The sequence below is a fragment of the Electrona antarctica genome (genome assembly GCF_951216825.1).
Source record: "Electrona antarctica genome assembly, chromosome: 9".
Taxonomy (NCBI): domain Eukaryota; kingdom Metazoa; phylum Chordata; class Actinopteri; order Myctophiformes; family Myctophidae; genus Electrona; species Electrona antarctica.
The window spans coordinates 38,469,566-38,495,488 of NC_136790.1; the positions used below are offsets into that span (position 1 = coordinate 38,469,566).

At 42.2% G+C, this 25,923-nt stretch overlaps 1 protein-coding gene across 1 annotated transcript; it reads left to right on the forward strand.

Moving 5' to 3' along the window:
• Window positions 1-84: 84 nt before the first annotated feature.
• On the forward strand, window positions 85-25,629 carry LOC306929977 (vascular endothelial growth factor receptor kdr-like; the record flags this gene model as incomplete). The annotated part of the gene is made up of 15 exons (XM_079510712.1): window positions 85-124; window positions 3,567-3,605; window positions 5,558-5,664; window positions 7,217-7,295; window positions 8,180-8,290; window positions 8,444-8,566; window positions 8,987-9,075; window positions 9,755-9,928; window positions 11,726-11,848; window positions 14,025-14,136; window positions 22,105-22,204; window positions 22,627-22,732; window positions 23,198-23,209; window positions 23,648-23,754; window positions 25,593-25,629. 15 exons carry the CDS (start codon window positions 85-87, stop codon window positions 25,627-25,629), a joined length of 1,359 nt encoding a protein of 452 aa, XP_079366838.1.
• Window positions 25,630-25,923: the final 294 nt, after the last annotated feature.

Below are 25,923 nucleotides of genomic sequence, written 5' to 3' on the forward strand. Positions count from 1 at the left end.
AACTTAAGAAGTAGAAGCACAGAGAAGGACTGACACAGCTGGACCAAAGCAGTGGAACACAACACAGTCCAGCAGCCTGCCAACATGAGACTGCTGCTGTTCATCACTCTGTACACAATGACAGGTAAATAGCCTTACCTAGTAGGCCTACCTACTCTCACTTTACTAAGAATATAATTTAACTAAACACTACACATGTAATGTATCCATTATGGAAATAAAAAAAACTGGGTACTTGAATGTGATTATTAAATTAATCCAAAATCACAGATAAAAACAAATCTTGATTTGTATTTGTTTAATTTTATTTTAAATGCAGGTTACACATTTGGGGGAAATGTGTCACTTATCGCCACCAAAACTAGGCTTGGAATCATGTAGAATATCATAGAAGCACACAAATTATGCAATTCTCAAAATTGCAATGAAGTGAAATGTTAGAAGATGAACGTTTATAATGATAATGAAGATGAAAAACATTGTATTATCATTTTGTTTATTCATTACTACTGACATATTTACAGTACATTTGGATTAGCTTTAATTAAAAGTTTGAATTGTAGTTGTGTTGGCCTACATACTGTGTAATACACCGAATAGGTTTACTATGTAAAGACAATAGTCTTAATGTTTTTAGTTGAAAATAATAAATGGTCAGGGGTGATGTGAAACAAATAGGATAATACTGTAGTGGCTATATCCTGAAGCCCTCGTGTCACTTTACTCTTGAAGGGGGATGAAACCCAGCTGTTGTATCACTGATGATGAGTGAACTGGTTCGGACATTAACACACCCTGATTTATCTTATCCTAAACGGCAGGCTGTGGCGTTTCCTTCAAGGTGAAGGGGTGTCCTGGTGGATCTGTCATGTTCACATGCAATTACTGTCAAGCAGAGAAGGCAATTAGTGAAGTAGGCCTACAACTCTGCAGACAAAATATGATGAAGGACCCCTGTGTTTTATTAAAAAGTAAAAACAAAAAGAGGAAACATAATGACACAGTCTCGTGGTTTCACGACACAAAAGAGAAACATGTCCAGGTGACCATCAGAAATCTTCAGAAAGGCAGTTGGATCTATGAGTGTAATTGTCCTCTGAACATAACAAAAGTAATTGTGGAAGTGGACATAAACAATGGTAAGAGACTTCATCATCTAAATCTAAACTATGTCAATAATCTTTACTGAGCAATAACATTGCACTGAATAACTCATTACATGAACATTTGTTTTACATCCAGTTGCTTTCATGTTGATCACACAGATTTGGGGTTATAGAATAAGGAACATTGTAAATTAAATAATGTCTCCTTTTTTCATTCACAGAGAACAAGACCTGCCCATCACCAATCAAATCCAATCAAATTGCCCTGCTGAGAGAAAAAAATACCATCATTACCTGCCACTATCCAGATGGCTTTAAAAACGGCCTCAAGTACATCTGTAAAGAAGACCATGTACAGAATTGTACAAAAAAACATAGCAGCCTCTCTCTGTCAAGTAAAAATGATGTCCTGAATCTTAGCATCAGTAATGTGCATAAGACCGACAAGGGGTTGTACTGGTGTGGGGTACAGGCGACTGACAACACCTCCAGCGTACTGATAAAAAACATCCATCTACAAAGTAAGCAGCAACGCTTGTACCATTTTAGCTCTGATTTATTTGGACACAGGCGCCATGAAGAAACTGAGTGAAATAATTTGGTGGCGGATGGCACAAAATCCAACAACAAAACGTAGTGGTTGTAGGAACTCCCAAATTTAGTTCCCACAAATAATAAGAAGGGTTTATCAAGTATCGTTCCTGAGTAGGACTTTGTTTGTAATTAAATAACAATAATCAAATATATCAAATGGTGTAACATTGTGATAATTTACAAAGCTTTATGTTAATCACTATGTCACATTCTTTCTACCTTGTCTAGCTGTAGCATCCTTTGAAAAGTCAGCTGACTTGGGACATAATTTGTCTTTCTGGTGTGATTATGGAAATGACCCAAAGGAGCTGAGATTCATCTGTAAAGGAGAAGATGCATTCAACTGTCACCGTGTTTTAAACAACACAAAGCATGTCAACATGACCAAAGGGAGGTTCTCAATGGTGGATAGGAAAAAAGGAAAAAAGATAGATGTCTATATCAGCGATGTGAGAGCGGAGGATGCTGGGACATATTGGTTTGGTGAGGAGGATTCTGAGGGAACTGAATTCTACGGCAGATGTCAGCTGACTGTAGGTATGTTATCACTTATCACAATATGTACCTGCATTTTGTCCCGTCAAAGTTCAGAGGGTTAGATGTTTCTTGTAACACACACGTACAGCTTGTAACAACATTGTAGACAGTGAAATCATTTACTTTGAGCTTCCTCAACATGGTGGATAAAACACAATGTGCATTATATTCATCCATTCACATGATGCGCTGCAGACTAGCCAACACTCAGGACTCCTGAATCACTGCCCTCCACCCTCCTAGCATCAGGGTTTTGAGCTCTGCAGTGTTGTTAGCTCCACTGTCACTTAAGTAGTGGTGGCCCTCTTTTCCTTCCTGGCTGTGCCCTGGGTTGGCTGCCACAGTGTCAGTTTGCTTGCCACCAATACCGGGTGCCTAACACAGTGCCCAGACATCATTCTTCTCTCTCGGACCTTGTCCTTGACCCGTGGCACGTGGTAGGTCCCCATAGAATAGAGGCCCATTCACAGCTGAGTAAACCATGCAAGGCATCAACCTGCTCATCAACCTATGGAACCGAGTCGGTTCCATAGATGAATATTGTGAAAATAGCAGATCTACAAGCTTGCAGCATGTTTGTGCTCAAACATGCATATATAGATTTGTTTTTATAATGTTTTTTTTGTGGCTTTTATTTTATATATTTTATGTAGGGACAGACAGTAGGCTGACAGGAAATGGGGATAGAGATGGGGGGGAAGACATGCAGCAAAGGCCGTCGGCCTTTGGCCACCAGCCAAGGTGCCTGGACCACTGAGCCACGGCCCAGGCCATAGATTTGTTTTTAAACATAACAAATATAATTTCCCGATACACTGTAAAGTGTAAGCAGGGAAAACAACATCCATCCATCCATCCATCTTCAACTGCTTATCCGTAGTCGGGTTGCGGAGCAACAGCTCCACCAGAGGTCTCCAGACTTGGGGGATCCCGAGACGTTCCAATGCCAGTGAGTCGATGTGTTTCCTCCAACTGCGCCTTGGTCTGCCCCGGGGTCTCCTCCCAGTGGGACGTGCCTCGAGGACCTCCCTAGGGAGACGCCTGAGAGGCATCCTAACCAGATGCCCGAACCACCTGTTGTGGCAAAACTAAATTTGGCCCAATGCCTCGTTCAGTTGAGTCACGGTGGCGTTTGGACTCACCAAAATGTGTTTCTTGACGCGCTCGCCTCGCCTCCAGCCTGGTTCCTTGACAGCAGCAGCACTCGTATCGTTTGCATTAAATAATAATATAAACCCAAACAAATGCACCCGTGTGTCTACTGTTTGTGTATTGTCCTAATTCCTGCGGTTGTGTTTCTAAAGTTCCTATATTCTTTCATTCATTCAGTGACGGTGGTAGCGATAGCTGACGACGGCGACGACGACGGTAAGAACTGTCGCATCTCTTGCGGTCCAAACACACCGGCTCTCACATGAGTGTCCATTTTATCAATGAGTAGATCAGGTGACGTGCCCAGCCCACCACCAATGATTCAACTGCCCTCTAGTGGCCTGGCGGTGCAACAACGCCACCATATAAGTAGTAATAATCAAAAGGAAATCAAAACACCCATATTGGCTCCTACACCACCTAAGCTCTTTTCCAGGCGAAGCAGCAGCGACTTGTGACTGAACTTCTCACCCTATCTCTAAGGGAGATGCCAGCCACCCATCGAAAGAAATCTCATTTCGGCCACTTGTATTCGTGACCTTATTCTTTCGGTCATCACCCACACTTCATGAACTACAAAAGGGTGTGGCTGGTGGCGCTATAGAGAGTATGCACGTGACATCATCATCAAACCTGCATCAAACCAGGAAGTTATGCAGGAATGCCTACTGAGTGGCAAAACACTACTTTCTGGCCTTGACAGCCCCTAGCCTACATCCAAACAGAAAAGTCCTATCTGATTGCATGAAACAACATTAAACAATGTTAAACTCACTTTGCATGTTCCTTTGCCACTCGATTTGCCACTCGATGTGCCATTCACTTTAAGCATGCGCATACCCTCTATAAAAGACAGATATAGATACAGACGAAATTGAAGAAAAGTCTGCTGTGGCACTCCTGTGCATGCCTTTGGCCTGGCAGAGACAGAGTACTACAGACGAAAAACAGTTTAAGTCCACACTAATTATCCATAATGTATAAATGATGGATAAGGGGTCAGGACAACGAGGCCTTTTCGTGGAGGGGTCAGAATACAATTTGGACTTAAAACTGTTTTTCGTCTGTAGTAGGCTACTTTACTAAAATAAAATACAATTCTGACAGTTGAATAAAGTCCAGGAATAATGTAACTTTTTTTTGCATCTTCAATATATCCTATATAATAACAGATAAAAAGTTGCCTGGAATTGTCTGAGGGGAAATTGTTGAAAATGGCCTGTACAGTATGGCCACCATTGACATCCTATATAAGGCAAATATTTTCTAAATTTCCTTATGCTTTAAGTAGCATGTGAAATGTCAAACTAGAGGGTTTTCATCATTCTGAATGCATTCAAAGCATTAGTTTTGCACAAAAACACTCATTGGGGTAAATTTGGCCATAGCAACTTGCCCAAATGTACAAATCACATTTGTCAAGACGGCTATGGCTTTTTTGTGTTTTTTTGTGCAAAACTAATGCTTGGAATGGATTCAGATGATGAAAACCCTCTAGTTTGACATGTCACATGCTACTTAAAGCATAAGGAAATTTAGAAAATATTTTCCTTATATAGGCCATACTGTACAGGCCATTTTGAACACTTTCCCCTCAGACAATTCCAGGCAACTTCTTTTCTGTTATTCAGGATATATTGAAGATGCAAAATCATATGAGTTTGTTTTTTTTGCAATTAGTTAGGTTGATCCTATATTTTCTAGGTTTCCTGTATCATGAAGGGAATGAATGGTTTATTTCGATCTTATGCAGTACATTACAAGATAAATGTTTTAAACTCATATGACATGATCGAAAAGGTATAGGCGGAAGCTGGGAGCTTATTAGTGCCTATCCTTAATACATTGTACAGTTGTAAGAGGAATTTAAAATGAAAACAAAAACAAAACACAAAACAAAGACAAAGACAAAGACAAACAAAAAAACAAAAAAAACAAAAAAACAAAAACAAAAACAAAAAACAACAAAAAACAACTAACAAACAAACAGTCAGAGAAGAAGAAGAAACACATTATTGAACACAGTAATCAAACAGTACAAAAATAAAACTCAAGCAGTTAAATCAATAATGCTTCAGTCATTCACTTTTGTATTTGTCCAATATAGCATTTTTGAGCCTTTTTTTTAATTGAATAATGTTTTTACTTTGTTTAATTGTATCCGGCAGGTCATTCCATAGGGAAGGCGGACATCACGTTGATTTTGGTGTGCAGTGGACTGGCAGTCGCGTTCCTGGGGCTCATGATCTTTCTCTTCATCCACAAGCTGTGGGAGGTAAGAATGAGAGCAGAGGGCTTGTTCATTCTCACAGTCCACGATTAGCCTTTCTCAGTAAGTAACAGAAAGACTAAATCCCAAACGACACCAGTGATTCGAGACGCAACAGAACCGTTTTAGCGTTCATCGCAGCAGTCCCTGATATGTCCCGTTATATAGAGCACCGGAGTCCTGATGTCACTGTCAGTAGAGGGCGTCAGTCCACAGGTTCATGCACTTTTTATTTGCATTGTAATCTCCATAGGGGGATTTTAGATCGCCTCATATAAGTCTCTGGGTTGTTTGGCTCGTTTCTAACGCTTATTTTGTTACTCTATGGGTATATTTGTACATTTCCACCTTCAGTCGATGCTTGCCATATGAGTGAAAAGGCCGGGGTGGTCGGTTTATTTTTCAAACACAGTTCCTATATGAAGCGACCTAAAATCCCCCTATGGAGATTACAATGCAAATAAAAAAAGACATGAACCTGTGTGTTGGCGCCCTCTACTGAAAGTGACGTCAGACTTCGGTGCTCTATGTCCGTGCATGCCAGGTGATTCAATGCAAAGGAGCTTAATAGACCGCTTTCCACGCCCACTTCCGGTAGATAGTGGTGTCATTTAACATTAGGCATTTACACGTTTTTTCTCTGGAGAATCTAAGTACATTTCCTAATGTTAAAATGTCAAAGACCGATAATAATATGAAGAAAACACAATGGTATAACAACTCAAATAAGTAGAATAAACCTTACCTTTACAAAACGGTAGTTTGTGGCTTGTGAAAATACCTCTTTTAACATGGAAGCCTATGGACCGAAAAAAAAAAGAACACCACTAGCTCTAAAAGGGGGTGTAAAAAGTGGGCGGGGAAATGCTGTGAGATAGGCCTATTGGCATGAGAAAACATTAACATTGCCTAAGCAATGTATTACATTTTTAGTTTGGGCTTAACATGAAAGTCACATTTCCAAAAATGTTTCCACGCCTGTTTTTATTTACTTGACAAGAGACATCCTGAACTTGCACTTATGCACACTGTATAGCCCTGAATGAGATGTACATGAGATAAGTTCTCAGTTTATAGTCAATTGAGTCACACTAGAAATATAGAATCCATGTTCAGAAGTGACTTCCATAAGACCCTAATGGTCTGGGATACTTCATAACAGCAAAGGTTAAAGCCATCTGCTGTTTGTTCAAATAGGTTTGGAATGATAATAAAACATTGCTATGCAATTTTACATATGCTAATTGTTTAGGAAATACAATACAGCGCTAGTGTGGAGGACTTCTCTCACACTGTTTCACAATGAAATATTGGGAATTGGCATTGGCCTATCTATCATACTCTGAGTGTACAAACGGGAGAGCCGTGCAGGCATGCACTAATGGCATCTAATGATGTCTGACGTGGCCTAATGCATATCAAACTGGGTTTCATTCTCAAAGGTTTAGAATCACTAACAGACTTTTTCCCCATGCTGCTTCATATTGACCCCAATCAACCACTGTAGCGGCGAGCACACTCTAAGATATGTGTGTCCATCATCCTTGACCCTGAGGAGTGTCCCCTGGACGAGCAGAGTGAACTCCTGCAGTATGACGGCAGAACATGGGAGTTTCCCCGCGAGCGCTTGAAACTAGGTGAGCACTGCCAGCCCCAGTGATGCTTTTGGTCAACATTTTTATTTGAATTAATTAATTAATTATTTTTTTCACCTAAACATCACCATTGATGTTCATTGTTTAGTCTTGCAATGCCATTGGTCATGATATTTGCATATAAATACCCAGGGGCGGCCTTAAGGATCAGGAGGCCCGTTCATGACGTCATAATTCTAATAATAATAATTATATATATATACACCGGTGTATGTGTGTGTGTGTGTATATATATATTTATTTATTTTTGTCAGTGTGTATTATTCAAAGCATGAACAGCATACAGCACAGCCAAGTAGAAAATTACACAAACAATTATTTTACTTTGTCTTGAAATTACTGTAGGTATAACTGGGAGGCAGCATACTGTAGGCTATATACAATGATGCAATTGCAACTCTCAGCGCTGCTAGTGCAGTGTGTGCACACACCGGGAAGTGGGAACAATTACAAACAAACAACACAGGTCCTTCCTGATTGGCTAAGATTCGCTTCCAAAGCTCACATGATTGGTCCGTTTCAAACAAAATGCCACAAATCACAAACACAGTGTGCAATTTCCGTGAAATTATACATGCACATTTCCACTAGGCCGAGGACGACATGACACAATTTATTTCCCAAACCAGCCTCATGGTGGCGCTATAACAGGGCAATTCCTGTTTTTACCTATAACTGCATCGACCTGTGTACAACTTTGTATGCACACTCCCTAGAGGCCATGGAAAAACATTTTCCCTGCATCCCTCCACATCTGCCGGTTATAGCGCCACCATGAGGCCGATTTCTGCAAAACACATCGTTTATATTAGTCACACAGATTTCATCCAAATCTCATGCAAATCGGTTTGTTCTTTTTTTTCTAGGCAAAACTCTGGGCTATGGAGCTTTTGGGAAGGTGGTGGTGGCCTCAGCATTTGGGATTGACAAGCTCTCTACCTGCGACTGCAAGACCGTCGCTGTGAAAATGCTGAAAGGCACCATACCAAATCTTAAACATTTCAAATGTTATCTCGATACAATAATGTCTTTGCAATGTTTGCATACAATCTTTCGCTTGGAGAGTTAAGATGACACATTAACCACATGGCATCAATGTCATGTGTTTGTGTGTTTGTGTGCACTAACAGGGGGAGCTACCGCTAATGAGCGGAAAGCCTTGATGTCAGAGTTGAAGATTCTAATCGACATTGGTCATCATCGGAATGTGGTCAATCTTCTGGGAGCATGTACCAAGTGTGGTACTAGTGGAGGTGGGTTCACTGCATGGGCCCTGCGCTTACAGTGGACACTTTGTATGGGTGCAATATAGTTAATTAAACTAATTGACGTAATTGATCATAATTAAAGAAAGACATACAATTTGATAATGAATCAAACAAATTATTCTTAAAAATGCAGAAAATAGCAAATCTATGAGCTTGTAGAATGTAGACACAAGCACAACATTACGTTGTACAAGAACGTTTAAAATAGAGCTAAATTGTTAATCTACTCAATTATAAAATATCAAATTATTTTCTTGTCAATGTATTGATGAAATATCAAAAAGCATGCTTCTCGATTATTCAATTAATCAGGAAAGTAATCAAATAATCACAAAGAAAATACTTTATGAACAGTTTTGACAAAAGACAAGTTACTCATGATTTTTACAAATATTGTATTCACAGGTCCATTAATGATCATTATGGAGTACTGCAAGTATGGCGACCTGTCAAACTACTTGAGAGGCATACGAGCTCATTTTGTTGTCCAAAAGGTGAGACACCATCCTCCTAGGTTTGTCTTTTCTTCTTCTCTTACATCATTGTACATATACGTGATCACCCAGATAGTCAAACTCTCTTCACCCTGGTGTTCCTGTAGTCCCCATTAAGTTTTTGAGTGGTGCAAACCACTCCAACAACCAGCTTTGTTTGTATACGTGTTTGTGTGCCTGTATACGTGTCCGTGCACAGGTGAGCATGTTTACCATGGTCACTGACATTACGTCAGACCACAGCTGATCAGGCTATATAAGACCTTGCACCACTCAGTTCACACAGGTGTGATTTTTAATTTATAAATTAAATAGAGGGTGGGTGGATTGACCAATGGTGGACATCATCACAAACGTAATATCCGGACATGTGAGGTGCACCATTGCTACAGCACCATTGCACACATATCCCTATGGGCCACTATAGCAGAGTTACTGCAGTATTTAACACTTAAAATAACTCTGTGGTGACCATTACTCTGATCAACACAACATAGGACTGCATGGATCTAAAGGCTGTGTAGCGGCCTAAAAATGTAGTTGCCAATATACAGTAGCAGTCCACAGCAACGTTTTTAGGTCTATCCTCAAATGTTTTAATCATATTTCCGTTCCGTCCACACTAACTGATGCTTTGCATTTCGCGTGTGTGTGCGTATGTGCATGTGTGTGCGTGAAGTGCAATCTGGAGAGTGTGGCCAGCACTGGACGTGCTGACAGATCCTCCTTCACTGAAGTTACCAGCTTTTGTGACTCTGAGAAAGACGAGACCCACCCACCGCTGACAATGAAGGATTTGATCTGCTACAGTTTTCAGGTTGCAAAAGGCATGGAATTCTTGGCTTCACGCAAGGTAATCACTAATCACGTCCTTTCCCGGGAAACATCAGCAAATGTGTGGAAGGTTTTAGCCTGATCTGAGTGAGCACCATTGACTTCCATTATTACATCCTACTACAAATGCGCTGTCTGTTTGTGTGCGTGCGTGTGTATGGTTGTAATGCACGTAAATCGAGAACCGTTTGACCCACCGACTTCACATTCGACACACGTGTTCCACACCCCCACAGGGAGTGCAGTGCAAGGTATCGAGTCGGTCGGACCCACGGTTCTCCAGAACCACCACAAAAGGCTCTGGTCAGGCTCTCCCTCCCTTTCACTTGTGCAATTTCCAGCCTCTGCCTCAGCCAATTGAGGCTCAACCAATCAGGCTCTGCCAGTGGGCCGAATTGATTGCCAAGTACACTTTTCAGTTTGCAGTCTTCACACACAGGCACATGCACAGATCTCCATGTGGGACACCGGATGACAGTTAAAACGGGTGCTATGACAACGTTACGTAGGTTCCCAAGTTGGCCGGCCTGCGACAGGCACGTACAGGTCTCGTCCTACTATAAATGCGCCACGTCTGTGTGTGTGTGTGTGTGTCTGCGTGTGTGTACGGTTGTAATGCACATAACTCGAGAACCGTTTGTGTCGCGTCACCCCTGTGATCATGTGTAAGGGGATTTATGTCCCCAAAAATCATGTTTTTTGCGACAAATGGTTACACTTTTCGCATTTGCGGCGACCCCTATGGATGAAAATGGAATTGCTTTTGGTTGATTGAACCACCCGCGGCATTTGATTCAAATCTGGAGTTGATTGGACGTTTGGTTCGGGATTTGTGGCGTTTTTTGTAAAATAGGCCCCTCCCACTAACTTCGGAAGCCGATTACGGCCGAACGATACGCACTATAAAAATTCCGCCTATGGTGTTTTCAACGGAAAGGTCCAGAGATCATGTGTACCAATGTTTGTGAGATTTGGACAAAATCTGTAGGAGGAGGAGCAAAAAGTGTGTTTGGAGAAAATTCGAAATGATTTTACGACCTACGGTTCAAGAGTTAATTAATTTTAGTAATTATTATGAACCTACGCTCCAAGTTTTGTAACTAGTGCTTACAGTCTCCGAGGAAAAAATACTTGAATGTGATTTTTTTGCATTTTCCCATTCATGTCAATGGGGAAATTTAATTCACTAATCAATTAAACTATAGAACATTTCTCTTAACAAAATACAAGCACACCATTCCAGATGAAGCCGGTCAATTTGAGATATGGCTCAAGTGCGTGCTGCCAAAACTGTGGGAGGAGTAGTGCGTCAAAAAAAGGTTACTCCTATGGAATAATAATAAAGTGTTACAAGAACTATAGGCTGGTTGCCACACTAATGAGACAACCAGCACTGGTTCGAGCTATCTTATAATTATGGTCCTTGACGTCATGATGATGTCACAATGACCTGGGGGCTTGCCTGGGGTGACCAGGGGGCTGATGTCACGATGACCTGGGGGCTTGCCTGGGGTGAGCGATGGGGATTTGAGTTAGGTGACATGACAGAGTGACGGGAATTGTTGAGAGTGACGTGACAAAAACGCAAGGTTTCATAGTTATCTGCGACCTTTGGTCGCAATAAATACTTTGATAGCTGTTACTCACATTGTATTGACACAAATGTACTGTACATTTTACTAATATTAAAGTGCTACAGGGTTTAAATATACCTAGTCCATTTTTAAAAGTGTCAATAAAATGTGAACCTGTCACCAGAATCTAACGTATTATACTGTGTTGTCTTGTCCTTTTTTATTAATCTTTCCCTCATAAGTGCATCCACCGTGATTTGGCTGCGAGGAACATCCTACTGTCTGAAAACAATATTGTGAAGATATGTGACTTTGGACTTGCCAGAAATGTCTACAAACACCCAGACTATGTGCGCAAAGGAGATGTAAGTACACTTATTAGGCAAGCTGTTGAAATCAATGAAATGTAAGATTTGAATTTACAGTCTTGCTCATTTTAATTCCCATTATAGTCAGCCAAGAGAACTTAAAAACTTGAGAACATTGATAGGCTTGACTTGGCAGATATGATAAATAATGAATACTCAAATTATCAGAAATGTAAAACAGAAAAAAGAAAAAAATGTTCACATACTGGTAACTGTTCTGACGCAGCAGCTTCTCACATGACTATACTAGATGTGACAGCTAGTGACGAATGGCATTGATAAGTGTGTACTGTGTGTACACAGATTATAAACTAGAACTGCACTCTGTCGAGTGCCTACTTGCTTGTTGCACACAAGTACGCCATAAATGGCCTACTAGTGTAGCCTGGCTAATAAGCCAGACTAATATCACACAACACTGTCGCGGTATATTAGTCTGGGCTGGCTCCACTTGGATTTAATTTCCCGGGGGGCGGGTTCAAACATTTTCTCTTTGACGCAATTGGTCAGAGCTACTGTCAGTCAAAGGTCTCAAGCATTGAACGTCACTGTACCAAAGCCCGCCCATATTGCATACCGTGTCCCGATTGGCCCGACCTGTTCTCGGTTGTAGGAAAGAGGCGTGCTACTGAGCCTCGCCAGACCCTAATCCGCTGGCAGGCAAAAACATTTTTGCCAACGGCTGATTCGGTCTGGTTTATTAACCAGGCTACTACTAGTGTGCAAGCAGAGCGCGCAAGTACTGTCGACCGCTATTGAAGGAAATGCCTCTATGTATTAGTGTCGGGAGGATTACAGGTAATGCCCCTATGTATACATGTATGTAATCTGACACCACTGCCATATCAAGCACAAGTAGTCATTACGTCATACGCTGGCACGGCGGATGAAAAAAATGTACATCAGTTGAAAAAATAAATATGTTATCACGTATATAATATATTATTTATTTTAAACCTTTAATAACCTTGCTTTAATTTGACTTAATTTTGGATTATAGTGATATCAATACTAAATCATGGTCTGAGTAATAGGTGTCTCGAACTCCTTACGTCATACGCAGCCACGGCATACCCATAAAACGATCCAAGTAACCACAGTATACTACTTTTCAACTTACAAATTACATATACATATATAACTTACATATACATACATGTATATATGTAATCTGAAACCAATGCCATATCAAGCACAAATTAATCATTACATGAAGATATGTACCAATGCCAGGGTATAACTGGCTCTCAATGGTGACGTAATAAAGATATGTTTCAGTGTCGGGTGGATTAAAGGAAATACCTCTATGTATATATGTATATGTAATCTGTAAATTGATTAGCAGTATACTGTGGTTACTTGGGTCGTTTGATGCGTATGTCCGTAGCTGCGTATGGCGTAATGAAGATATGTATGTATGTATACATGTATGTAATCTGAAACCAATGCCATATCAAGCACAAATCATTACATGAAGATATGTACCAATGCCAGGTATAACTGGCTTGCAATGGTGACGTAATAAAGATAGGTTTCAGATTACATATATATATATGTATGTAAGTTGTATTTATGTATATGCAATTTGTAAATTGAGAAGGGGGTGCATACTTAGTTTAGACTAGTCATTGGTAGACATGGGTTAAGGTTGAGAAGTAGTATACTGTGGTTACTTGGGTCGTTTTATGCTTATGCCGTGGCTGTGTATGACGTAATGAAGATATGTACCAATGCCAGGGTATAACTGGCTCTCAATGGTGACATAATAAAGATATGTTTCAGTGTCGGGTGGATTAAAGGAAATGCCTCTATGTATATATGTATATGTAATTTGTAAATTGATTAGCAGTATACTGTGGTTACTTGGGTCGTTTGATGCATATGTCCGTAGCTGCGTATGACGTAATGAAGATATGTACCAATGCCAGGGTATAAGTGGCTCTCGATGGTGACGAATAAATGATATGTTTCAGTGCCAGGTGGATTAAAGGTAATGCCCCTATGTATACATGTATGTAATCTGAAACCAATGCCATATCAAGCACAAATGAATCATTACGTTATACGCAGCCACGGACATACGCATCGGAGCACCGGACAAACAACATTACTTGCACGCTCTGCTTGCGCAAGTAATTATTTCTCAACTCAATGCCATATCTGCACCCTGCAGGATAGACTTCCCTTCAAATGGATGGCTCCTGAGGCTATTTTCGACCAGATCTACACAACCCAGAGTGACGTTTGGTCGTTTGGTGTTCTCATGTGGGAGATATTTTCCCTGGGTAAGGACACTGACCACATGGACTAGCTCTCTTGATTCTATCGGGAGTTATTTTGATCGAATCTCGTGTAGCCTATTCATTTGAATTTAAAGCTGCACTACATGTTTAGCTGTAAAATACCAGCTCATTTGGGAGCCTGATATTGGGAGGTTGTGGTTCAATCCTTGGCAGAATCATGCCTGAGACTAGAAAAATGATAACCAATGCTATAGTAGCATGACCGAGTCCCAGTGGCCGTACAAAAGAAAAAGATGTGCATGTGTGTGTACGGCACCCTGCGGTGCACATGCGTTCAAATGTTTAGCTACTGCAGCGCAGTAAAGAAGTTGTCTACTTTTGTGTTTGTGTGTCTAAAACTCTCATACACTACTAGACTTCCGCGTGCAGCGTGTGCATGACATCATTAAAATGCGGCCACACCATGAAAAAAATATCACACTTGTGGGAAGTGAGGGGCACTCCTTTCATCATACATCATAAATCATATATATCCAATAGCCAATCAAATCATCACATTCTGTGCTACAAACACACCTATACACACACACACATCTGTGCATAGGAGGGGCTAGTTCCCCTCAAAACAAAATCACCACCAGTAAGACGCCTTAAGGGCGAGAAGCGACTGCAGGAACTAAAGCATGAAAACGTACAAGCAAAGGCTCTTCAAATCAAAGCACACGTGAGGAGGAAAAGGGCTTAAAGGCGTAGTGAAATAAAAAATACACTTTTTTATCTGTCATCATATGGGCATACCTAACAATGGATGCCAAAAAAATGGGCAAATTCTCATTTTTGTGTGTTTTTATATCAAAAGTCCATAAAACATATTTTTTAATTACTTCCTGAAAACGTTCTGCGTGATGACATGTAGAGATACACATCGATAAAAGCCAATAAAAATTAAGCTCACCAGTTTGTTTCCCATGCTTCATTACTCCTCCACAGCTGGTTTTGATTAAAGAACTACTGTTTTTATTCTCATTCAAGATGACATCCAGACAGTGTATTACTTGTTTTAAATGTAATTAGCACGCTAAAATATGTATATAGGTTGTGTAGGCTATAGCTTAGAAATAATCCGCAGACTTGTCCTCATGTCTCCCTATCACTTTGTTTACAAACGAAATTCATGTGCAGGAAGTCACAGACTTTGAGACCGTTTGTAAACAAATAAGTGACAGGGAGAAATGAGGACAAGTCAGCGGATTATTTCTAACCTATACACAACACTATATACATATTTTAGCGTGATGATTACGTTTAAAACAAGTAATACACTGTCTGGATGTCATCTTGAATGAGATTAAAAACGGAGTAGTTTGGGGGTCCATTTAAAATGCTTTGGTTTAAACCAGAAATGCATGCACAAGTAGGCTATTTTTTATTGTTTTGTGAGGCAGGCAGCAAGGTAAGCGAGGCGAGAGGAGAAAAACAGACAGGGTAAGCCTTCAGCTTTATTTAATTAATGCAGGTGTTCGTTCTTTCTTTCTTTATACAACACACCAGTTGGGCTTGCAAGTTGCATGTGCATGCGTCTGTGTGTGTGTATGAGAGGGGGGGTGAGGCGGGCAGCAAGGCAATGTAACTATGGTTTCCAAGGTCGTACTGCAGTTGTTCATGTCGCAAAAACGAGGGCGAGGCTTGATTTTCATAGGGCGTCAAGTTCAACTACGCCCATGGACGGGGATGTAAACAAATGGATTTGATCTCGTCTGCTTGTCACAAAAAACATACACAATGGACGTGTTTGAGGGAGACACTTTAGAAGACACTTTAGAAGAAGTGGACTGCTCGTATGCGAGGCTGCAGCTGGGTGCATCTCAAACATTGTGGAGACTTGTTTACAAATGAAACATCGCAAGACGTCCCCGCGGAGTTGGGAGAGCCGTAGTACTGCTTCAGTCTATCTCCGACTAAAATAGTAACTTTATAAATCTATCTTAACGTGAACAGCAAGCAGAGTTATGGATGGTTTAAAGTCAGAGACATTGACAGGCAGATATAAAAATGAACACAATAAATATCCTATACATCCTATACACCGAATGAATGTGTACTTTTACGAGGAAAACTGTACACATTGATCCCATCTACAGTTTGACAGTAATTGGTTATTGAATGCAGCCCACCAGAGATAACTTCAGAGAAGACATGGACCTGAACTCCTCAAGATTCACAAAATAAGACCTATAGCGACATATAAATACTATATACCGTATGAAACGGAAGACTCTCTGCTTTCATAAGAAAAAAACTTCTACTGTAATAATAAAAATCACACCCCTGTGAAGTGAGCGGTGCAACTCTGTTCTCTACTTATTCACTACAGCTCACTATATACGGACTGAGGCAGAAAGTCATGTAAACCTATTTACAGTTTGGTCTGTAAACTTCTACTGTAATAATAAAAAAATCACACCCCTGTGAAGTGAGCGGTGCAACTCTGTTCTCTACTTATTCACTACAGCTCGCTATATACGGACTGAGGCTAAACCTTTTTATTACAGTTTGGTCTGTGGTGCCCACATTATCAGTGGCTTTATAATGTGAATATGGGACAGAGTTGCACCACTCACTTCACAGGGGTGTGATTTTTATTATTACAGTAGAAGTTTACAGACCAAACTGTAAAAAGGTTTACATGACTTTCTGCCTCAGTCCGTATATAGCGAGCTGTAGTGAATAAGTAGAGAACAGCATATGGGACAGCGTTGCACCACTCACTTCACAGGGGTGTGATTTGTATTATTACAGTAGAAGTTTACAGACCAAACTGTAAATAAAAGGTTTACATGACTTTCTGCCTCAGTCCGTATATAGCGAGCTGTATTGAATAAGTAGAGAACAGAATATGGGACAGAGTTGCACCACTCACTTCACAGGGGTGTGATTATTATTATTACAGTAGAAGTTTTTGAGTGGTGTAAACCACTCCTACAACTGGCTTTGTTAGTTTACGTGTCTGTTCGTACCAAAAAAATGAGCATGGTTGCTATGGTCACCCAGTTCACACGGGTGTGATTTCATTACATCAGACATTACGTCAGACCACAGTTGATCAGTCTATATAAGACCTTACACCACTCAGTGATTTTTTTTGACAACTGGCTTTGTTAGTTTACGTGTCTGGCCGTCTGTTCGTACCAAAAAATGAGCATGGTTGATGCTGATTGGTTGATGCTGATTTCATTACGTCAGACATTACGTCAGACCACAGCTGATCAGTCTATATAAGACCTTACACCACTCAGTTCACACGGGTGTGATTTTTTTTCTTATGAAAGCAGAGAGTCTTCTGTTTCATACGGTATATAGCATTTATGTGTCGCTATAGGCATTATTTTGTGAATCTTGAGTTCAGGTCCATGTCTTCTCTGAAGTTATCTCTGGTGGGCTGCATTCAATAACCAATTTCTGACAAACTGTACATGGGATCAATGTGTACTGTTTTCCGTAAAAGTACACATTCAGGGCTTTCATTCGGTGTATAGGATGTATAGGATATTTATTGTGTTCATTTTTATATCTGCCTGTCAATGTCTGTGACTTTAAACTTTCCATAAGTCTGCTTTCTTACTCTAGGAGGAGGAGGAGGATGATGATGATCGCCTCGCCGAATCTATCGCACAGATTGCTTTCATTCCGTCGATCGCACTAACAGGGGACATCAAAGTCTTGATCAAAGTCCCACTATCCAGCGTTGTCATTAGGCCTAGTACTTATCCATCTGTACATGTCTGGGCATGTAGATAACCGACGGTGATGTTGTACGGCGAGGAAGAAAAAAAGAGTCGCTTCCACAGAACACACCAGACACCACCACGGTGTATATAAACCGTTTAGGATGGGGAAAAGTTTTGTTCGTTATAGGCTAAGTTACAACCGGGTCGATGACGTCCCTGACGCGTTCATTGCGATCTTATCACTGCAATTATAATGAATACAAAAGTGTTACGATCGATCGCACATGATGACGGCTCCGGTGATCCCCCAACGGAAGACCTGTGTAACCCAGCCACAGTTGTCATGGCGGACCGTCCCTCGTCCCTCGATACTATGATTAGTTTGTTAGTTCGTAGTATGAAGAAGGAATCATGCACACCCCCCCCCCCCCCCCCGTCCAATTCTGTCCATGTGTGTTGCAGACGCTATGCAATGCCAATACGGCGCAGATTCGTCTTTGTGGGGTTTTGTGGCGGTTGGCATCCATACGGTGCAGAATCGTGAAAAATCCTATGGCAGGCAAAAATGTCAAACTTTTCTTTTGCTTTAAGTACAGTAGCATGTAACATGTCAAACTAGGGGGTTTTCATGATTCTGAATCCATTCCAAGCAAATGTGTTGACCTCATCACATTTGTCATGACGTCTATGGCCGTTTTTAGCCCAAGGAGTGTTTTTTGTGCAAAACTAATGCTTGGATTCAGAATCCTGAAAACCCCCTAGTTTGACAAGTCACATGCTACTTGAAGCATAAGGAAGGTTTGACAATTTTGCCTGCCATAGCTTGTTAATGAAGAAAACAAATTGCCCAATACTAACAGCAAGTGGATTCATGAATGTATGTATATAGACAATATTTTAGGCCAATAAAAAAAGACTACATACTAGGGGTGCACAATTATGAAATTATGACCGATATCCGATCTCCAATTATTTGCAGGGTCATATCTGCCGATACCGATTCTGACCGATTCCGATATTATACAGAGGAAGTATTCAATCAATCAATAAATAGCATACACTCTTTTCCAAGTGTCTGTTTTCACAACTGAATGACTGAATGAGAGAGGAACGGCATTTTTATGGCCAATATGGCCTATTCCGATTATGCTACCGATTAAACGTGCATCCCTAATATATACCAAATATCCCACTTTAAACAAAGGAAGCCTGTCGGCTGCCGGACTAACAATAGAAATAGATGCATCCAATAAGGCTAAAAGTGCTGGTGACTATAAAGTGCATAACTACAGGGATATCACACAAATACAGGCCAGTACTGGGGGGGAGAGAGGAGCTGGGCAGGCCACCGGCCTTGCAGAACACAGCAAAACACAACTCAAATAAACCACAAAGAAATAGAAATAACAAACTAAAGAAAAAGGGCATTACCACCACCACTGGACGGCTGTCAACTGCTCCAACATAGCTTGTCCCCAGCACCGGTCCTGTAATGAGAATATTAGATTTTTTTCAACCCTAAAACATGATCATCAGGTATTATTATAATATAAGGAGGAAGAACTTTTCCCCAAAAGTGTACAGTATTTGTTAAAATCATGCTTTTATGTGGACACGCCCACCAGTTCATTAAGTATGCCTGGTTTGCCTGGTGGGTGGTGATGGGTGGTGAATTGATCCACCTGAACTGAAGCCACACCCAGAGCTGTAGTTGTATGATAAAGGGGGAGGGGTTAGGGGAGGGGCTGATAGTGTGATGTCACTATATTACTGTTTATTTCATTGGCCCATTTGACTGTCAAGGATTCAGCCTCCAGGAAGAAACCCTAAATACAAAGTTAATACACCATTGCACATAAAAACGACTCCAGGGTGTCTAATGAAGTACTGTCACCTCATAGACACATGAAAAAACGGTTGTTGGCCTACAGCCCAGTTGTATCCAAATTACAATGATATAGAATACAATTACACATGGTTGCTCTCTCACACAGGTCGTAAGTGGGAGTATGTGGACTTAAAGCACATCAGAGTCAGACAGTATAATACAAGAGATGAGGTTCTGTTCCAAGGGTAAACCCCAGCAAAGCAGCAGGTGTGGTTCCGGCCATGAAAGCACAACGGCCGTATTAAAATACTACTCAAATCTACTATTCGCTGAGGCAAGAACAAAGAGACTTACCAGCTTTAATGAGGCCAACACGCACAGTCTTTGTACCCACTGCAGCGGTAGCCAGGTAAGAGAACACAACTGTAAACAACAAGAGCCCATGTTTATAGTCCCATGGCATCAAAGACACCAAATTAATATACAGTATACTGCAGAGAAGGAGGACCACGAACCACATACCTGGGTGGCGTGGTGTCGTTTCAGGCCACACACCAAACAGGACTCAAGAAGGAGTGAGTCAGGTGTAGCCCCGAGGCTAAAAACACAACAAGCCTGCACTTACTAGTTGACTGTAAACTTGACTATGACCATAGCACCATAAGTTTTGTGCACCCCCATATGCCCTGACTCATAGTGAGCAATGCGCAAAACTGCCTCCTGGAACTTGGAAGGAATGACAATTTGGAAAATTAGGTTTCCAATGAACCCATTGCCATGTACAGTAGCACACATTTGCGCAGCAGCACCCCATTTTCAATGAAGTACCCCTGTGCGCGATTTATCACGCACAGGGGTATCTGTTTGGGAAGAACCAAATTGAACAGCTCTTTCAGTGTGGGATCGGCTTTCTGCTCCTTCACCAATACATCTCAGCATGGGAAATGGACCTAGGAAGGTTAGACAGACATGCAGTTTCCTCCTGGCACTCCATTTCAACTGTAGGTTGTAGCAGCTGAACAGACTGATCTGCAAAAACCCGCCCCCCTGCCACATCATTTCCCAGTACAACGGTCACCCCATTAACAGGAAGAGCTGGTCTCACTCTCATCCTAACTTCACCCTTAAACAGATAAATAAAGCATGAAGTTGTGTACAGGAACATAGAAAACTGACATGTCCATGCCCAACACAGGAATGAACGACCCAGTGTTAGTCGTCTGAGAAAATGGCAGAGCTGCAAGGATAAATTAGTTAAATGAGCCTGTGTCCCACAAAATGGTTACCAATCAGTGACACATATCCCTTTGAAACAAATGGAGAAAAGGACACATTAGGCTGATCTACCATGCCATGCCACCCGAAAGTGACACTGCAAAAGCAGACGGACTCTGCCCAGCTGAGGCATTCTCATTACGTGCCAGGGCACTGGTGTTTCCACAAGCCCGTTGATTAATAATATATTGTTTTGCGGGGCAGGTCGGTGCGGGCTGGCTCCTGTGGTGGTGTGGTGTGTGTATGAAAAAAAGCCGGCCTGCACATCACTACTGTGGACAAATGCTGATCTGAAGTGTTGTGAGAGCAGGTCTCTTAAATAGTGTTTGGAGAGACAATGGCCATGTGTCTCCCCTTCCACTAATCATCTCTGGCTCCACCCTCCAATCGAGCACTGCAATGGACTGGTTAAAGGCACAGCCACACACACAGACAGAACCCCAGAGTAGACTAAAGGCCCAGGGGGCCGTCACAGTGTGTGTGTGTGTGTGTGTGTGTGTGTGTGTGTGTGTGTGTGTGTGTGTGTGTGAGAGAGAGAGAGAGAGAGAGAGAGAGAGAGAAGGTGCTGCCACACTATCGAAAGAGCCGCGCACGTTCTCGGCTGTAGGCAGCTTCTTTTTCCGGGTTTTTAGACAGCTGGTGGATGGAAATTAAGCTCCACCTCCGCAGAAGACTTGCGCGACGGCCAGATTCCCGGAAACGCTCTCCTCCACGCAAGTCTTCCGCAGAGGTGGAGCTTCTTTTCCATCCACCAGCTGTCTAAAAACTCGGAAAATAAGCTGCGCACAGCTTAAGAAGTGCGCGGCTGTCGACCGTTTTGTGCTTAGGTGTGGAAAGGCCTAGAGAGAGAGAGAGTGTGTGTGTGTGTGTGTGTGTGTGTGTGTGTGTGTGTGTGTGTGTGTGTGTGTGTGTGTGTGTGTGTGTGTGTGTGTGTGTGTGTGTGTGTGTGTGTGTGTGTGTGTGTGTGTGTGTGTGTGTGTGTGTGTGTGTGCGTGCGTGTGTGTGTGTGTGTGTGTGTGAGTGTGTGTGTGTGAGCAAGAGAGTAACAGGAAGCGTTAACAGGAAGTGCGTGACAGGAGGAAGTGCGTGACAGCTTCCTGCTGGTTTTCATAGTAACTGCGACCTGCGGTCGCAATTACACCATTGCTGAGAGTCCTGTTCATCTCTGTCCTCTCCCAGGTGCCTCTCCATACCCGGGCCTCCAAATTGATGAAAACTTTTGCTGTGACTTGAAAACGGGGGACAGGATGCTGGCTCCGGCATACTCTTCCTCTGAAATGTAAAGGACCCAAAAGTTACACTTATTGTACACTATATTGTACAATGTACACTATATTGCTCCAAATGTATTCAAATGTTTGAGATTATTTAGGCTGTATAATGAAGACTAGCATCACAAATTCCAGATTGCTAAAGCATCTTGTTCCAAATATGGAACCAGCGGAATTAATTTGTCAACCACGCAAGGGGGGACATAGTTTATTGGACATGACATGAATTAAATTCCTACACCATATACTGCTGAAAGAATTTAAAGGAACAATGTATTATATTGATCAGCATATGAGAGTTCAAGTTGTGATTAGAAAGGCCATTCAAAGATTCTGGCGGCTAAATTGGGAGAGATTTAGTTAGACGTTGCAGGTATCTGGATGTCCGGTGTTTGTCTATGTGTCTCACAAGCGTTCTCTTCTCTTATAGATATCAGACCATGCTGGACTGCTGGCAGGCAGATCCACTGCAGAGACCCACCTTCACAGAGCTGGTAGAGAGGCTGGGAGTCCTGCTTCAGCACAATGCACAACAGGTGCATTATGATGACACTGCTTTAGGACGAGATATTGCAACATTTGGTTGCAGACTTGGCCCTAGATATTGCGCCACCCCTTACCCATTATCCCTAAACGTATTTGCCATTTTTGCTAGTTTAAAACATTTTAAAATAGTACAAATAGCCAATCTACAAGCAAGATGGAGCCCTATAGTGTGTGTGTGTGTGTGTGTGTGTGTGTGTGTGTGTGTGTGTGTGTGTGTGTGTGTGTGTGTGTGTGTGTGTGTGTGTGTGTGTGTGTGTGTGTGTGTGTGTGTGTGTGTGTGTGTGTGTGTGTGTGTGTGTGTAATGATGCATAATGTACGTAACAGTCGGTAGTTACAGTTTATTTGGCAGAAAAGACAGCTCAACTCAGCTTATCCATATCCCCAACAATAGCTGGGGAAGTTATATAGCCTACTTTAGTGTATTGTCATGCTCCCATTTCTGCCTCCATAACAGGTGTTTGACCAGGTACTGTAGGTGCATTAGTTCAGAGACGGCTAGCCTGCCCCAGCCTGTGTGATTTCTGGTCTACCCTCCTCCCCTCCCCTCCCCTCCTCCCCTCCCCTCCCCGGTAGAAAACAGCGGGGAACACTGACGTCACCAAATTTTGAGCGACGCTCCTCTGCACTGTTATTGGTTAGCAAAGTACAAGTCGGCTCCCACTTCCTATGCCAGATTTTCCAATGGGTTTCCCCAGGATTTTCTTTTTGAGCCGAATGCGAAAGAAAATAAAAGCCTGGGTAGCGAGACTATAACGGTCACACAGGCAAACAGAGCAGATCACAAGAAAGCATAACAGATTATGCAAGGTAGTAAGAGACAAAGATGATGAGTGACATCAAATCAACATAAAATCACGTGTGTATTAAGATGTTTTTTTTGTTTGTTTGTTCGTTTTTTTCTCAGGAAGGGAATGATTATATTTGCGCCAGCGAGGCACCACTATGCTCCGCTGTGCCATCGGAGGAGACCCCCATGCAGCCCGTCTCTCACCCTGACTCAGGGAGCGCCGGGTGAGTGCCGGGTGCAGTGGTGGAAAAAGGTAAGGGGCGCCACCGCGCCAGCCCCTCCAACATCTAGCTTTCAGAAATTACGTCATGTGGCAGCCACATCTATGGACTTTTGTGGCAGCCACAGTCGGCGTGAAGTAAAATTATCAATGTGCAAAAGTATTAGTATCAATATACTTAAAGTACAAAATGTATTATGAAGAATGTCCCGTTTCACCAGTTTTCAAAAGTATAAAAGGTATAAAGATCTTTTGAAAATAGCAGCTCGACAAGCTCACAATTAAATGCGTTGAATCACAAAAAATATAGGGCTGAACGTGGTTAACCTACTATAAATGTGCCACGTCTCTGTGTGTCTGCGTGCGTGCGTGCGTGCGTGCGTGCGTGTACGGTTGTACTGCACGTATTAATTCGACACACGTTCCACACCCCCGCAGGGAGTGCAGTGCCCGGTATCGAGTCGGTCGGACCCACGGTTCTCCAGAACCACCACAAAAGGCTCTGCTCAGGCTCTGCCAGTGGGCCTAATCAGCCTAAATCCCCTCACCTGTGCAATTTCCAGCCTCTGCCTCAGCCAATTGATTGCCATGGCAACCCCACATCTGACAATTGACTACTTAACCAGTACGCTTTTCACAGTCAGTTTACATATGTCGGCCTCCTGGTGGCGCTATAAAGAGCAGATGTGAAAAATTCCAGGCAAAGGTTTTTCCTTGGCTTCTAGGGAGTGTGCATACAAAGTTTTACACAGATCCGTGCAGTTTGAGGTAAAAACACTAATCGGCCAGTTATAGCGCCACCATGAGGCTGAGTTGAAAATGTTCACATGGCATTTCTTCCTCTGCCTAGTGGGAATGTGCGTGCACAATTTCACAGAAATCACACGATGTGTTCATGATTTGCAGCATTTTGTTTGAAACTGAGCACTCCTGCGAACTTTGGAAGCCAATCTTAGCCAATCAGGATGGAGTCTGAGAAATCTGAAAGACCCGTTTCGTTGAATGGCTCTAGAGAGACTGTGTACCAATTTGCATGATGTTTGGACAAAATCTGTAGGTGTACTGTCCAAAAACGTGTTTTGCACAAAGCGCCCTCCTGGTGGCGCTATCACAGGCCGTTCTGGAAATTTTGGGCCAGAGGTTCATCGTTGGCATCCAGGGAGTATGTGTGCAAAATTTGGCATCGACCGAGTTAACGGTGCCGGAGATTAGCTGTTCACAGACGGACACACGGACACACGGACGGACGGAGTGCAAAACTTACTCTCTCCCCATGCCTTCGGCCTGGTGGAGACAATAATGTCTTTGTTGTTGTTTTTGTTTTTGTTATTTTCCATACCTATGTTTGATTACTTTGTCTCCTTACTATTTGTATATTACTATTTGTATATTATCTTTGGTGAGAACCACATATAAACCCTCCATGGGTTTCTTTTCTCACCTGCAACTAAAAAAATTACATCACCATCGAGAGGCAGTTATAGCCTGGCATTGGTACATATCTTCATTACGTCACTCTCAAATCATGCAGCCACGGCATACGCATCGGAGCACCGGACAAACAACTTTACTTGCACGCTCTGCTTGCGCAAGTAATAATAATAATAATAATAAATACAGCTGCAAGCAGCGATAAGGCGGGACCAAGCAAGAAGGCAATAAGGAATAAGAACAATACGCACAAATAAGCCATAGAAGCATGGAAGACTGAACTTGAGAAAAAGTGCGCCACCTATAACCATCCTCACACAGGGAAGAAAATAAAAATTAGAGGATTTATTACCTGTAATCAAAACAATGTTGTGTATCTAATATCATGTCCCTGTGGTCTCGCCTATGTAGGAAAGACCACCAGAGCTCTCAAAACCAGGATTGCTGAACACCGGAACAACATACGCACCAGGGATCAACGCAGTCAAGTGGCCTTAAGGCTCATACATAGTCTGGATTTTCAGTGGTGAGGTGACCACCGAACTACAACATGACGTCACAAGCCACGGTGAAGAGCAAACCACCGCCCCAGCCCTTCTCTCTGTTTTTACTCACCACCGCTCAACGTTATTTCAGCTCCGCTGGTCAGCTCACCACCGGAGCGGTGGTCACCTCACCACCGAAAATCCAGACTATGTATGAGCCTTTACACTTTGCTGAAGCACAACATAGTGTCTCCTCC